General features: G+C 50.9%; 2 protein-coding genes across 2 annotated transcripts in view; both read right to left on the reverse strand.

Annotated features, from left to right (window-relative positions):
- Nucleotides 1–1,264: 1,264 nt before the first annotated feature.
- On the reverse strand, nt 1,265–4,452 carry ACTA1 (actin alpha 1, skeletal muscle). The gene is made up of 7 exons (XM_081123947.1): nt 4,047–4,452; nt 3,190–3,330; nt 2,777–3,101; nt 2,419–2,580; nt 2,133–2,324; nt 1,737–1,918; nt 1,265–1,654 (listed from the first exon to the last, which is right to left on the reverse strand). The coding sequence occupies exons 2-7, from the start codon at nt 3,316–3,318 to the stop codon at nt 1,511–1,513; spliced, it is 1,134 nt and encodes a 377-aa protein (XP_080980073.1). The 5' UTR covers nt 3,319–3,330; nt 4,047–4,452; the 3' UTR covers nt 1,265–1,510.
- Nucleotides 4,453–8,601: 4,149 nt separating this feature from the next.
- The window catches only part of NUP133 (nucleoporin 133), a 34,495-nt gene continuing 26,925 nt past the window's right edge, over nt 8,602–16,171 (reverse strand). Inside the window, exons 22-26 of the mRNA XM_081124184.1 lie at nt 14,717–14,835; nt 13,481–13,561; nt 12,352–12,416; nt 11,005–11,093; nt 8,602–9,215 (exon numbers count right to left, since the gene is read on the reverse strand). Of these exons, the coding sequence (XP_080980310.1) occupies nt 9,079–9,215; nt 11,005–11,093; nt 12,352–12,416; nt 13,481–13,561; nt 14,717–14,835 (491 nt within the window). The 3' untranslated portion in view covers nt 8,602–9,078. The remainder of the gene's footprint in view (nt 9,216–11,004; nt 11,094–12,351; nt 12,417–13,480; nt 13,562–14,716; nt 14,836–16,171) is intronic.

Raw genomic sequence — 16,171 nt, forward strand, 5'->3', positions numbered from 1 at the left:
TCCTAGTTAAGTGATAGGGAGTTTGGGTTAACGAATGTTGAACGTGAAAGTTGGCTAACTCCTGTGATTCTGACGGTTTCCCGGGCGGATTCAGGCTGGGTGTGCGTTGGATCCGATATGACTGTGCACGTTTATTGTCAGCAATAAAAGCCGATTCCTTGGGAAGACCGGAATGTAGCCCATTTTGAACCTGTGTCTTCCCCGGATGGAGCAATACTAGTACATGGTTTCCAGGGGACATGGTATCATACACTTGTTTCATTAAAATCTTAAATTCTGCTGGATGCTTGATTCTCTTGATATCTGGATTTGCAGTGTTTCCTGCCTTGGAGGCCTCGCAGATTTCAGAAGCTTCCAATAGGCCGTAAAAGGAGGGATTAGCATATGCTACGGGAATGGAACATAGCTGGAGTGTTCTCTCTACCCATAAACTTATTTCCAAAGAAGCCTATTACCTTCTTTGAGTCAAAATCTATTTCATTTAGGAGCCACTGCTCTTGGGGATCTTGACTAGGAAACATTAAGCTACTTTTAAAAAATAGGTATTGTGCTCTCCCCTAAAAAGTCAAACTCTGTTAATATATTTTGTGCCTTTAAAAGGGGGGGACCCTTCTCCCTTTTTACTCTTCTTGTCCAGATACTGCCTGGCGGGAGCCCCAGTGCCCCCCCCCAAGGCTGTCATTTCGCAGGCGCTCCAGAGGCCCTGGCTCCGGGCCCCTCCCGTGCGCGCCCTGGGCCCTGGGCCAGCCCTTCTGGACGCCACCATCACCTGGCACGAAGCCAGAGACCTCCCGATTGGGAAGGGGAGCTGTCGTCTTCACTCACACATGGAAACGGGTTCATTAAATGCAGAACACAGCCCGGTGGGCCTGGTCTCCCCAGATTCCGCGGGGAGCCCTGATTCGGCAGGAGGGGCCTGCGGTGGGTGGAGCTGAGAGCCCTGCGCGCGGCTCTCGGGCTCAGCACCACGGCCAGCGCCCGGGCCCCGCGGGCGCAGCGGGGGCACCACAGCCCCCAGCCCAGTGCCAAGGGGCAGGGCGCTCAGCCGCCGCCCCAGCCCGCGGGCCCGACGCACCTGCCAGTTTGGGGAATGGCTGGGATCCAGAGGGGAAACCGTGACCACGGGAAGACTGAACTACGGGCTTGTAAGGAGCGCACTTAGCATTGCGGAAAGTGACATAAGAAAAGGGGGTCCCTCTTGGTCCCCTGTCCCCCGCCGCTCCCCACCCCGGCAAATAAACGCAACAAACGACTTTACGCAGCATAACAGAATGGCTGAGTTTAATGCTTCAAGTTTTCCTTTTCCTTCCACAGGGCTTTGTTTTAAAAATAACAAAATGAGGTAAATAAGTTAATGTATGTACACGTTATAAACACTGTGTCGGTTCGCGGCGGCTGCAACAAAGTTGCTGGAGAGAAAGTTGCTGCGCGGTGGCTCGAGGTCCGCCGCCTGCCTGTCGGGCAGAGGTGTTGTCCTGAGGAGAAGTGGCGCGCTGTGGGGACGCGGGGTCTAGAAGCATTTGCGGTGGACGATGGACGGGCCGGCCTCGTCGTACTCCTGCTTGGTGATCCACATCTGCTGGAAGGTGGACAGCGAGGCCAGGATGGAGCCGCCGATCCACACGGAGTACTTGCGCTCGGGCGGGGCGATGATCTGCAAAGACACGGAGTCAGGCGGGGGCGGGGGCGGGGGCGGGCCGGGGCGCGCGCGGGCGGGGCCGCGGGCGGCCACCCACCTTGATCTTCATGGTGCTGGGGGCCAGGGCGGTGATCTCCTTCTGCATGCGGTCGGCGATACCCGGGTACATGGTGGTGCCCCCAGACATGACGTTGTTCGCGTACAGGTCCTTCCTGATGTCGATGTCGCACTTCATGATGCTGTTGTAGGTGGTCTCGTGGATGCCCGCCGACTCCATGCCTGGGGGCCGCAGGGGGAGCGTGAGGCGGCGCGCGGGGTGGCGGGGCGCGCGCCGCCCCGGGGAAGAGCGGGGATGCACGGGGACGGGCGGGGATGCGCGGGGACGGGCGGGGAGCGTGAGCAGGCGCACGCGGGGGCGGGAGAACTGGGGGTGGCGGGACGCTTGGCCCCGGGGACGGGGGGGTGGGGACCGGTGGGGACCGGCGGGGCTCACCGATGAAGGAGGGCTGGAAGAGCGTCTCCGGGCAGCGGAAGCGCTCGTTGCCGATGGTGATGACCTGCCCGTCGGGCAGCTCGTAGCTCTTCTCCAGCGAGGAGGAGGAGGCGGCCGTCGCCATCTCGTTCTCGAAGTCCAGGGCCACGTAGCACAGCTTCTCCTTGATGTCGCGCACGATCTCGCGCTCAGCTGCGGGGCGCAGGGGCCAGGGGGGAGGTTTCAGCGCGCAGCCCCGGGGCCCGCGCGCCGCCCCGCCCGCCCAGGGTGCCCGGCGGCCGCGCACCTGTGGTCACGAAGGAGTAGCCACGCTCGGTGAGGATCTTCATCAGGTAGTCGGTGAGGTCGCGGCCGGCCAGGTCCAGGCGCATGATCGCGTGCGGCAGGGCGTAGCCCTCATAGATGGGCACGTTGTGGGTGACGCCGTCGCCGGAGTCCAGCACGATGCCTGCGGGGGCGGGGCGGGGAGTGAGCGCGCGGCCGGGCCCTGGGGGCGGCGAGGCGGGCACCGCGCGCTCGGGGCGCAGGGCGGCGGGGCGGGGAGTGAGTGCGCGCGGGGCCGAGCCCTGGGGGCGGCGAGGCGGGCACCGCGCGCACGGGGCGCAGGGCGGCGGGGCGGGGCGGGGCGCGCGGCGGGCACTCACCGGTGGTACGGCCGGACGCGTAGAGGGACAGCACGGCCTGGATGGCCACGTACATGGCAGGGACGTTGAAGGTCTCGAACATGATCTGGGTCATCTTCTCGCGGTTGGCCTTGGGGTTGAGGGGGGCCTCGGTGAGCAGGGTGGGGTGCTCCTCGGGGGCCACGCGGAGCTCGTTGTAGAAGGTGTGGTGCCAGATCTTCTCCATGTCGTCCCAGTTGGTGATGATGCCGTGCTCGATGGGGTACTTCAGCGTCAGGATGCCCCTCTTGCTCTGCGCCTCGTCGCCCACGTAGGAGTCTTTCTGCCCCATGCCCACCATGACGCCCTGCGGAGCGGAGACCCGGGCGCTCGTTACCGCGGCGCCGGCCACGCGAGGACCCCCGGCCCGGCCCCTCCGCGGCGCGCAGCCTGACCTGGTGGCGAGGGCGGCCCACGATGGACGGGAACACGGCCCTAGGGGCGTCGTCGCCCGCGAAGCCGGCTTTCACCAGGCCCGAGCCGTTGTCGCACACGAGGGCGGTGGTCTCGTCTTCGTCGCACATGGTGCTTGGTTTCTGCAAAGACAGCGAGGCCGCGGAGGTGACGGCGCGTCGGTCCAGGAGGCCCCGCGGGACCCACGGACCGCGCGCGTCAAACCGGGGGACGGCCGGAGGGACGGTGTCCAGCTTCCCTCCCCCGGCCGCGCAGAGAGACACGGGGGCGTGGGGACCACGCAGAATTTCTCCACCCCGGGAGCCCAGGGGCACCGTGTCCCCGGAGACCGCTGCGCCTTCGCCGCGCCACCCGCTGCGGGTCAGGTGCCCGCGCCCACCCTCCCCTCGCCTGGGGGGCCCGCGATGCCCACTCGCCCGGCGGGTGCGCGGGCGGAAGGGGCTGTGGGAAGGGCCGTGAGGCACCGTCCGAGGAGGGGCGGCTCATTCCGGGGCCCCACGACTTTCCAGAGCACAACCCGGGCGCCCTTTCCCCGGATGGCAGCCCAGGGAGGACGGGCCCTCGCTGCCCCTTGGCTCTGGCGCTCGTGGTTGGGAGGCAGTTGCTTTGGGGGCGACTAAAAAGAAACCTTTGTGTCCCTGGGCACATGCTAAATGCCAGGTAGAGCAGCCAGAGGAGGGGCGGGTTTGGAGACGTTCCCAAAGGCCGGTTGTCTGGTGGCCCCCGGTCTTTAAAGGGAGCCTGGCTCCGGGGACCAGGGCGCAGGGCGCAGACTTGGGGCTGGTCAAGTGGGTCGGCGGGCCCTTGTCCCTCTGTCCCCTTCGGGCTCCTGCCCTACCTGGGCGGGCGGCTACACCTGTCGCTCTCCGGCTTGGGCCCTGGTCGCCACGGGAGGGACGCAAGGCTCCTCTGGGCGATGTCCGCTGCGGTGGCCGAGGGCGCCCCGCTCCGGTTTTATAGGGCCCGCGGGCGCTGCCAGCCCCGCCGCCCCGCAGGAATGTCGCTCCCCTTCTCGAGCCATATTTGGGTGTTGGGCACTGGAGACCCCTCCCCCGGCCGGTTCGCGGCCTGGCCCCGGCCCGGGTCCCCTGCACTGACCAAAGAAGGAGCCGCCTGGCCCAGGCCCAGGTAATGCGGGCCGGGCCGTATATGGAGCGTCGCCGGGTCGCCGGCCCCTCCCGGCCCGGCCTGGCCGCCCGCAGGAGGGGACAGGGTGGCGCGAGGGTCACAGCTCCCGGGGCCGCGCCCGCGCCTGCGCTCCCGGCTGCACCTGTCCACTCGGCGCGCTGCGCGCTCGGACGGCGACTCCCACACTTCGCCCTTTCTTCGGGTTCTTTCCTCGGGCCCCAAACCCTCCCTCGGCGACCACGGGGAGGAGGGAGCCGTGTCCAAGGGGGGGGCGCTGAGAGGCTGGGGAGAGGCGGTCACATCCCGCGCCCCAGGCAGGGCAGGAAGGCGACCCCTCCCCGGGACCTGCAGGCTCCATGGCACCCCAGCTCCCGAGTCCAGGGGGCTGATCCAAGGCCCCCCCCCCACCGCCGAGAGGCCCGGCGCGCAGCTGTCCCCGGACAGACAGCTGGCGGCGCGCAGCGGGGGCGGGGGCGCGGGGCTCGGGGACAGGTCCAGGCAGGGGCTCCGCGCGCTTGGGGCGCAAAGCCAGGGCCCCCGGAGCTGTCCGCTGGGTGACAGGCAGGGCGCCGGGGGGGGGGGACATAGAAAGCAACCCTATGGGACGTCCCTTCCCGCCGACGGGGCGCCCGGGCTGCGCTGGGCCGGCGGGGGCTCAGGCCAGAGCCCCCCGGGCGGCGGGAGGGCCACACCCAGGGCCCCGAGGCCGGTGCTGACTGGAGGAAGCCTGCTGTCCTCTCTCAACAGGAAGGACAAGGGCACCGCACTGGACAGGCGGCCGTTTTCCTCCTGCGGAGCCTGAACAAACTCTTTATATTTAGAGGCCGCGGCTTGCCAGGCCAGGCTGTGCGCCGTCCACCTTGGAGGCCCCATCGCCGCGGCTGAGGCGCTATTTATACCCGGGTGCAGGGCGCACCTTTCCAGTCCCTAGGGCTCCCGCTACTCAGGGGCGGGGCGAGGGGTCACGGCGGCTGCCTCAGGTCCCCCCAGGGCAAGAGCAGCTCTCACCTCGCCGGGGAAGGCACAGGAGAGGCGTCCTGCGGTGACCTCAGGGACATGCTTTCGGGGGTACTCAGGGGTGTGGTGCACGCCAGAGTGGAACCATTCATTTTTCGGAGGTGTTAAGTGTCCCCCAAATAGCCACAATTCCCGGTGGGTAGCGGGACTCAGCAACGGGGACAGGCGTGGGGTCTCTGGGGACACGAAAGCGCGTGTAGCCCCCCCATCAGGGCGACATTTCCTAAAATGACCCGAGTCCACGAAAGAACAAGAAGTTTGCTCAGCATCGGGCCTGTGCAGCGAGAACAAAGGGCCGTCAGTTAAGAGCGACGATGGTTTCATATTTAGCCTTTAAATAGAACCAGGCATGCGTTTTTAATTGATTTTTACAGAGAGGAAGGGAAAGGGAGTGATTTGTCCCGCCTCCTTAGGCATTCACTGGTGGATTCCCTGATGGCGGCTCGAACCCACAACCTTGGCACATCAGGACGGTGCTCTTGGTAACCAAGGGAGCTACCGGGCCAGGGCTCACAGTTAGCCTTTTGCATTATTTTAATAGCTGACGGACCACATTTCATTTTTAATGCCTGCTCCTGCTGCCTGTGGGGAGTGAGACACTGGAAAAGCAGCGGGGGGGGGGGGCAATTTTGGCCTTGAAGGCAGGAAGCAACCGCTGTAACGAACGAAACACCGAATGCTTTGCTGACGCTGTAAAGGGGAGCGGGGTTGATATTTCCCGAAACTCTTGCTCGGGGCCACTCTGATCCCTCCTACAGCGAGCTTTTCTAAGCATCATCCTCTAAACGCAAAGAGGAGTTTGTTCCGGCTTCGCAGAAGGAAAATTTATTAAATTTATTAAAATTTATTAAATTCCAACACACATGGAAAGCTGTGAATAAATAACACTCGCAGCTCGGAGGAGTCTGCTGGAGCAGCGACGCCCGGGAAGACGCTCCTGAGACCGCGGCCCAGCCGTCTGCTCTGCCCGCAGTGGGGCTGGCTCGGGGGTCCCTCAGAGCCACCCTGGGGCTGCTCAGTCCCGTCGGGTCTTGTCCAATTCTCACTGGCTCAGGGAACAGACCGGGGGGGGGGGCATCTCCATCCTATGCCTTGGGGCGCCCGGTGCTGTGCCCGCCTATTCCCTAAGACTGGCTCGACGGTTAAAACTAGGTAAGTGCTGGAGACACAAGAGACAATAAAAGGCACGGTATCCTTCTTCTCAGTGTTCGGAGGGGCTGAGAGGTTAGCAAAGCACGTTAAAAACCATTAGATGTGTTCACTAACACACATCAACGTCGTCACAAACGGGGGGAGTTCATCTGATTTTAAATGTATCTGGACTGCACAAAGATTTCCGTACAAAGCTTTATTATAGCATCACTTAAAATAGAAAACCAAGCCCACACTATTAACCTAAGTGTTTTAAGACTGGGGGGGGGGCGATAACGCTGCAGCCCTGTGGTAAAGCACCCTGCCGCCACTAGAAAACTGTATCTTGAAGAATACGGGAGACAAGCATTCTCCAAGGGGATGGGGGACTGGCTCTTGGGGGTGAAAAAAATCTTAGATATTATGACGACTGTGGCTTCCGAAGGCCATGGCACATGAAGATACACAGCCTGTCTGCGGTGTCCCACTTTCATGGGGGTGGAGGCGCAGCGTGATTAGGAAACCACCATCTACAAAGGCTCCTGAGGAGGAATAACAAAAAAAGCTGAGAAACACAGCAGGTCCTCAAATAACGTCGTTTTGTTCAGCATTTCGCTGTAACACTGATGAGACACCATAGGAGCTTAGCTCTTATTTGTATCCGTTAGCCGGTGGCAAAACTGGTTTAATGGTCGTTTCACCGCAGATCTGAGAACCTGTCGCCTGAGTGAGGGCTTCCTGCAGGAGGTGAGGGCCACACAGAAACGCTTACAGCCTCGCACATCAGGAGTCGGTCACAGGATCTGAGTCTGCACAGCCCCAGATACTCTAAGACATGGTTCAAAATGGCAACTGAGGTTGTTTCTGGCTGGTGGAATTACAGGGGTTTATTTTCTTCCATACACTTAAAAAAAAAAAGGTTTGCCCTGGCTGGTGGCTCAGCTGGCTGGAGCGTCATTCCGCACACCAAAAGGCTGTGGGTTCAAATCCCGGCCAGGGCACGTACCGAGGCTGCGGGTTTGATCCCCGGTTGGGACGCGCATGGGAGGCAGCGACTGATGTTTCTCTCTCACCCCCCTTTCGTCTGTCTCTAAAAATCAACAAAAACATCCTCGGGTGAGGGTTAAAATAAATTAATTAGTTAAAATTAAAAAACAGCCTCACTCCTTGACTTAGTCACAGCCGCGAACTGTGTCTTTCAGAAGAGTGTTCAAAGACGGGAAGGGAAGCCCATCCAAGGCAGGCGTTTCTTGTCCTCAGAAAACCTTATAGCACCTTTAGAACTTGTCATTACCGATTATTCAATGCATATAAAAAATCAATAATCCTTTGATAAAGGTGACATCGTGGAACAAGTTTTTAAAATTTAGAAGAAAAAAGTTATTCAAAATCATAGTCCTAATCTCAGTTATTTCTCAGCCCCCACCTGACAAGTCCCTCTCCCTCACGCCTCTAGTACCCACTATATTCCTGAGCTGGACCCCGGCGCTGTCCCAACACAGGCCACAAACGTGAGGACAGCGGGCTGTCAGCATCCTCCCTCTGACTGTTACTGAAACGGTTCCATTCCCTGTTCTGGTGAACACGCTCAGGGCTGGGCTGCAGCCACCATGACCGCACTTGGTGCGCCAGGACTGGACTCTTCTCCGCATCTGACCGCTGGCCTTTCCAGCGGCTGGAGCAAGCGGTGAGGTGCCCCTTCAGCTGGGCGGAAGGGGAGTATGCCAGCGACTCGCTCTCCAAGCTCTGATCTGTACTTAAGGCCGATAAACTGAACGACAACCTTGGTCAGGACAAAGCAGCCTGGAGGACCACCACTTTCCAGGTCAATCAGCGGCCATATTTTAAAAATCTAGAATGGTTTTTAGTATTACATGTGCTTTCTATTAGCTAGGCGGACTGTGGGAAAGCTGGAATTCAGTAAAAATCATCCTAAAAATATGCAAAGTTGACTGAATCCCAATACTAAGATTATAACTAATCCTAATATTATAAAGAAGGCTACACGTTTTATTTACTAAAATGCTTTCATTAATATTCTTATTTATGTAGAAGTTAAAATTTCCCCAATGCGTTAATCAGTTACCAGGCTCACATGAATCAGGCCCACTCTGTTTTGTCATTTAGTCCAACACTTTATTTACAGGTCAGCAAAATCTGACACTTAATTTACTAGACATTCCCAACGAGCCCTAACCAGACAGACACCAATCACTCCAGACTCTCTTCAGCGCACGATACCTAGAGTCACAGCAATTTCAGAGACAATCTAGTGCAGTCGTGTCATTTTTAGGGTCACAGAAGCTGAAGCCTAGAAGTGCCATGAGCACACAAGCAGCCAGAACCAGGGCAAGAACTACGACCCTGGACAGAGTGAGAGGGGAAAGAATGGGTAGCGAGTACGGAAACAACAATAAATTCCAGATGGAAATACCACGGTACTAAAAACCAAAACTGTGCTCACTTTTGTAGGAGCTTCCAAATAAAGTATAAAAACTCATCAAAACAGGTTATAAAACTGTACAAACCACTAGACATTTTTATAAGAAAAAGCTTATACAAATTTTCAGCAACAATGACCATTTTTAAAGAAGTTACATTTGCCCCTGGACATAATATTCATAATTTGCTTTCAAAACAAACTCGAAGTAGGGATTGGACTTTAAGCTTCCGAGCTGCTCCGCCTGCAGCAGGTCTCTCACCTCGGGCAGGTACTCGCTGAGCTGAATGCCTGCAGACACAAACAGAAAGCCGCGTTTTATTTTCGTAAAACTCTCAGATGAGTCAGGATGGGTGGTAAGCACACCTGTGCTTCTATTTAAACTGTCACGCCACCACGCCACGGGGAAACACTCTGTTTAAATTCCTTCCATCTGTCAGGCACATTTGCAAGTCTAACCATGTGACGTTCTTAGAGGCGGCTTGAGTGTTTTTCCCCTTAGTGGTCAAAACAGCCGGTCTATTTAAAGTCTTTAATGAGGCCTGAAATCTCATTTTCCCCCACAGCTTAAGTCATTCCTCCAATGTGGGAGTTGTTTTTTTAAACTAATAATCACCTGAAAACAATTATTTCAAACAATTATATATTCTATTTGGGAAACAATTTAGTAGAAATACCTTCATGAAAGCTAGCTACAGTGTCTCCAAATGTATTCAAGTTTAAATCTAAACTTCAGGTGGGTGGGAGACTCATTTGGGCTGGGAAGCCAATGAGCACTGATTAAATGGACTGTTTAAACTGAGATCTGGGTGGTTACAGGAGAGTACACATAATTTCTCATTTGATATAGAAAACTGGAGGAAAAATTTTAAATTGGTAAGACAGTATTTTATAATTTGTTACATTATCATAAGGTTATCAAAATAATATTTTTTAATACTTCAAAGTGCTTAGCACCACTTTTGTACTGTTATACAATAAAAATCTGAATTAATAAATGTCATGAGGCTAAATCCAAATTATTTATATACATTACCATTAACACTTTCTCTATAATATAGTATTACCTTTCTAAAAATATAACTTAAAAAAAAAAAAGCGTCTTTATTGAATTGAGAGAGAGGAAGGGAGAGGGAGAGAGAAACATCAATGATGAGAGAGTCATTGATCAGCTGCCTCCTGCGTGCCCCCGACTGGGGATTGAGCCCACAACCTGGGTATGTGCCCTGACCAGGAATCGAACAGCAGTCTCCTGGATCCTAGGTCGATACCCAACTGCTGAGCCACGCCGGCCCAACAAAGTATCACTTTCTAAAAGATCAAGTCCCTAAAAAAAATTAACATCTTACTTGACTTCTGTTTTTAAAGTACAGGCCTTCTGTTTAGATCTAATGCTTGATAGTTCATTTTTTTTCTTTAGAGCAGGAGTCAAAGCTCAAATGTCTGCAAAGGCCCGGCAGGTGCAGCACAAGGAGGTGGCCTGGGGTCTTGCTGTGCTTACAGCCAACGCCCCACCCACAGGGGGCAGCACCCTCAGCTCCAGCTGACCGCCTGCCAGGTAAATATTTCAGTCTGGTGGGGGTAAATTTTTTAATGTTTAAGAGAAGTCAAAAACTAAGGCTTCTGTAAGGCCTCTTCTCAACCACTGAATGCTGGTGACTAATTAGAAAAATTTAAAACCCCACGTAATGATATGTGCATTTTGTTCTGTATGTACAACATACTTCAATAACATGTGAAGACAAAAATTAAAGGAAACCATTACTTCTATCACATTGATTTTCAGTGTCACAACCAACATCTGCGTCCATTCCTTGTCTGCTGTGTGTCACATGGAGACTCTGCTCAGGGCAGGCACCCATGACCCGGTGGATGGAGACTTCACCTCAATACATGCTCCCCGATTGCTGAGGGAGGAAAAAAGCCCTTCCTTCATTCTGAACCAATCCCTTAATTCTGAATATGATACTGTTTAATCTTAAACCACCTGGCATTTGACACCTTGGCAAATCCCGATTATTCTAAAATTTCTAGAACTGAGGAGTAATGTTGTCATTTCCAATATTAACAAACCACTTACCATCTTTTAAAAGTTTCTGTAAGATTTTCACAAATATGCTGTCTTTAGATACTTCAATGGGATCATCTTTACCATCTGAACTGGACCAGCTACAAAATAAAATCAGTGTAAGGGCAAAATGAAATCATGGGCATATCTGAATATCTGAAATATTGGGGTTTTGTTTTGATGGTGGGGCATAGGCATAGCAAAGCTTGAGTTTTGTGATACTATTTCAGGTTTAAACATTTAAACAAGGGAGCTTTAAATGTTGACTATACTTGGAGTCTTTACATTAGATTAAGATGATCACTTAGGTCCCATTCACCAAATGTAACTGTTATGCACTTGATGTCAAAACCAAGTAGTGAGGTGTCTTTCCCAAGGAATTTCTATACAGAAGCTAGTAAGGACTCCCGAGCGTGATCTTTCCGAGCATGGGCAATAGTTACAGTACATTATAATATATTCAGTTTTTCATAAAAGTAAAATTAGGTAACTAGTGTCTGGTCTGTAAGTTTGCTTTGTCTAGTTGAGATGATCTGCTACTGCAATCCCAACACCCCGGACCACTGCTTTGTAGTTAGTAATCAATGGATTTATCCCACACGCTAAACAAAAAGCCAGGAATTCCAGTCAAATGACAGCATATTCAGTTATGATCAGGAAGAGAATCTAGTAGGCAGAGCTAGAAGCCTCAGAGGGTGACCTCCAAGACCAAATTTAACAGCAATTTTAACTATCTGGGAGTGAGCAGAGGAAGAAATGCTTTAGTAAAAATAGTTCTACTACGATTTCAAGCACCAGAGGAAAGAGGGAAACTGTGAGTGGGGAAGGCTCTTAGCACCCAGGTCATGCTCTCTGTAAAATTCTTTTCCTGGAAACGATCCATCCCCACAACTGGTTATTCTTAGTCTTCCTCTGCCACCAACTATCCCCATCCCTGTAGATAAAAACCCTCCTCTGCAGGAGCGGGATGAATGTGAAAAAGAGGCCTTGGTAACACAGAGGAGGGCACTGACCCTCAAATGGTCATTAACTTTTTATTAAAAAAAAGTAGCCTCAAGTATTGTTTGGCAGAACTGGCCATACTTCAGTGAAAATAAGGAACATGCATTTTTGTGCAAACTCACAGTCTAAACTTTAAAATAAAAAAGAGAGATTTATGCCAGTGGCCCTAAGTTCTTAAGCTATTCCTTAATTATTGAATAAAAAAGTTAAGGTTACTAATGCAACCACTAAATTTTTCACAATATATTAGTATATGTTATAATGCAATTAGGTTACAAAACTACTTAATGTATAATATAATATTCCTAAGGAGTACGTTTCCAAAACTGTACTTCAGGTTCACCTATGAAAACTTACTTATCTCTCTGGAGAGCTTTGCAAAGGATTTCCAGTTTCAGGTCTTCTGTGTTTATCTCTTCCTCCTTCAGAGCAAAGCAGAAAGACCCTCATTAAGTCCTGATTTAAAAATACATGCTCAAATCTGAGTCTTGACAACTCCTAATTTTGCGTAATTATTGCTTTAGTTTAATTCATAATTTTAAAACATTCCTTTTCTTTAAAACATTAACAATTACACAGAAGAGTAAGCCAATTAATAACTTGTGACTTAGTTTATGATTATTCTTTGATAATCTGGTTTTGTCAGAAACTCTGAGAGGGTTAAGATTTTAAACATGGTAATGTAACAGCCAAAACACTGTTCTTCTTTTTAAAAACATATTTTTTTTCCTCTTTTTAAAATTTATCGGGGTGACATTGGTTAGTAAGATGACAGGTTTCCGGCGTGCGGGTCTGTGACACATGCTCTGCAGGCCGCACTGTGCCCGCCTCCCGAAGCCGGCCTCCCATCACCATGTACTCGGCCCCCCCCTCTGGCGGCCACCACACTGTCGTCTGTGCCGAGCGTTTGTCTCGTGTGTGCATTTGCTGCTTTCAGTCTTATATCTCGCATATGAGTGAAATCATATGGTTCTTGGCTTTTTCTGTCTGACTTACTTTGCTTAGCATGATATTCTCAAGATGTACCCGTGTTGTTCCAAATGGCTGTTTTTAAAATCCACCAAACTACTCTCAACTGCAAGGCTAACTACTTATTCTACAGAATTTTCATTGCAATTTTTTTCAAAGGCTGAGGAACAGCTTCTCTTAGGGTGAATACTATCAAGAATAAGTTAACAAAGCAACATAAACTGAGGAACTAATAATGACTTAATAAAGGAAAGAGAAAAAAGTACCTCGGACTTTGAAAAGCAGCATTTTTTATTTGTGCACCGAAAAGAGACGTGTGGGATGTGTGAGCATTGCCAGGAAACAAACTCTCCCGGCAGCTTCTCTAAAGAGCCGCAAGTAACCCAAGAGTGGGGGGAGCTGAAGCAGACGGCCTTTTTCACATTTTTATGACTGGCTGAAAGAGGGGTTTTTCCTTCGTCTATGTGCCTGTGTGTCTATGACACCTGCCTGCAACCGTCCGAGCGACCTCACTCACCTCCTCGACATACTCCAGCAAGTCCAGAGCCTTCTTGAAGTCATACTCATTGGCTCTTCTGTTTTCTTCGCAGACATACAGCTACGGCAAGGATAAGGAAGGTTCAGGGAGAGTTTAAAGACTTAAGTGAGACTAGAGAAACATCTGGAGAAAAGACGTCATTGTCTTTCAAGTTATAGGGTTTTTTTTTATAGTAAAGAAGTGTCACATTTGCAAATTATACTCCATCTACCTCACAGTAAACTATCTTTGAAAATATGCACATGTTCAATCAGCAATTAACTTGAATAACTTGGCATTATACTTCTAAATGTCAGTACACTATACTCTTAGGTTCCAGGCAGCACACACAGCTCAGCATTCTTTAAAGTATCCTCTTTGCAATTAATTGCTGCCCTTGCATTTTAAAGCTGGCTACAACGCTTTGAAATGTTGCCCCTTCAAACAGTTATAACAATTGAGATTATGATAAAGCAGGCAGTTGGTCTACAGTTTACTTGAAAGATAAGAAAACAGACATTAACATGTTCCAGCAGATTTCCCCGGCTGGTGGAGCACAGCTGACTATACTCACTCCTGCATTCTGCAAATTCCCTGTGATTTTATAATCAGAAAAACACTTGCTTTATTAAAAATATCAATTTGAATCTCCCTATCTTTTTATAACTACTTATGACAAATATGTAGTTGTTAAAATAATCAGAGCAAATTCAAGATAACCCTATGGCATCATTCTTGCATTTGAAATACTTTCTTGAAAGAGTGGAGGTGCAGCTACAAGTATATATAACAACAGAGCTGTCTTATCTAGGCTGCAGCCCACAATCTAGTGGTGCCCTCAGGATGGGTTATGTTGCAGAGGAAGACTGAGGATGGCAGTTACAGGCCATTAAATCCAGGTCCTTAAACCATTTTTCTTACACAAGAGCCTGAAATGTATCTCATGGTACATATCTGTCCTGTGCTGAAGAAGTAATATACAAGTAATTTCCCCTGGTCGCCTGGATAAGCACCTTCAGGAATAGATGGAGATCTGCAGGGAGGCAGAGACTGGTCCACTGCTTTCTGCTAACTGGTGTCCTGCTCCCAAGCAGCTTCTAACAACTTACTCCAGGGGAAAGTTATCAGGAACAGGAAGTGGAAAGATGACTACTCTTAGAAACTACACCATATGGCCCAAGGAACCTTGAGGTGGTTTGGAGACTAAGAAAGTGCAAGAATTGGAAAAGCACATACACTGATGAGCTGCGGTGCAGTCAGCACTGGCATTGTGCTGAGACTCAGCTGCTTCTCCGCTAGCAGCTGTTCAGGCAGGGTTTCCTGATGCAGTAGAAAGCGCTCCTGCTCAGCCATTTCTAGAATTCAAAATGAGAGGGGCAGAAGGGGAGTAAACTTTTACTTCTGCTCTGTCATAAAACACAATGGAATTTAAAAAGCAAAAGGAATGTTTCTAAAGATAATCTCATCACTATTTGATGATCTTAGAGTGCTTTAATTCTGCTTATTCTTGCTTGAGTCCTGATTATGTTAAAACATATTCATGGTTTGATCCAAGTCATGTAATTATCACAGCAAACAGAACTAGTTAAAAGGTGAGAGGAGAGGGTAGGAAATGCACCTACTGCTTAAAGAAGTGGTAGAGAGATGGCTATTTCGTGAGACCCAGTCCCCTAAATCTGGCCCAACAAAACGTCCCAAGCCTGAACATTTCTGGCAAGAATACACACAGGCGGTATTACATGCTGCCAAATTACATCACTCCAGGAAGTATGTAATGTGCGTTTGTCTCACTGCTGGTGCTGGTATCTGTCAGATCTGTGCAATGAGACTCTAAAAATATGAGACTATCTCCTCCCCCTAACCCCTACAACTCAATGGTCCCAAGTTCCTTTGATGACCACTGACTGGCTTCCCCAATCACTTTCTACATTATGTAGTTGGCATTCTTTTTTGGTAAAGAAGCATTTCAATGACTCCTCCCCTTTTGGGTATCACTGTGAATTTATGGATTTTTCTTTTTTAAATTGAAAGAAAATCCTTTACCATCATTCTTTTTGGTGTTCAAATTATCCCCAAACTTGGCAAGGAGAGTGGGAGCTACTGTGTTGTTTGACATCTCTGCATTAACCTTGCTTTCTGGCCCAACAAGACGTCCCAAGATCACTTCTTCAATAGGCCTTCATTTCCTTTTGCTGAGAAATGGTAGTGAAACACCAAACTACGGGACGAGGTATCCTCATGCTCCTGGGGCGTCATGGCTTGTAGTGGACAGAGCCAATCATTTTTAAACAATCATGACTCCATCTTTTATCTCTAATTCAAATGCAACAATACAGGAGTCATCCCTCTAGATCTCCCTTTTCCTTAATTCTCAAAAAAAATATAACAATATATTCAATCTTTTTCTCAATCTACAACACACACCAAGTAGTTTCGCAATTATGACACCAAAAAGCTTTTAACTCAGAACCCAGAACTTCAGAAGGACCACTCCCTACAACAAACCCCAGAGTAAAGGTCACAATTCCTCTGCAGTTTTCTTCTTAGAATGTGAGTCACTAAGGGTGTAACCAGACTACCTTGTTCAAATCATTTGAATCTATACCTTAGGAATTCTTATTTAAAATATAAATTACTTTCCTCTAAAAAGAGAATCCTGAGTATATAACTGAATCATCACCCCAGGGCACT

The sequence above is a fragment of the Miniopterus schreibersii genome (assembly GCF_964146895.1).
Source record: "Miniopterus schreibersii genome assembly, chromosome: 21".
NCBI classification, from domain to species: Eukaryota; Metazoa; Chordata; class Mammalia; order Chiroptera; family Miniopteridae; genus Miniopterus; species Miniopterus schreibersii.

What these genes read in the sequence shown, in the direction of transcription:
- ACTA1 (XM_081123947.1), bottom strand. Translation starts at nt 3,318, where the DNA reads ATGTGCGACGAAGACGAGACCACCGCCCTCGTGTGCGACAACGGCTCG. An exon ending in TGGGCCGCCCTCGCCACCAG is followed by an intron (nt 3,102 to 3,189) that starts GTCAGGCTGCGC and finishes TCCGCTCCGCAG; the next exon opens with GGCGTCATGGTGGGCATGGG. An exon ending in CGCGTCCGGCCGTACCACCG is followed by an intron (nt 2,581 to 2,776) that starts GTGAGTGCCCGC and finishes CCGCCCCCGCAG; the next exon opens with GCATCGTGCTGGACTCCGGC.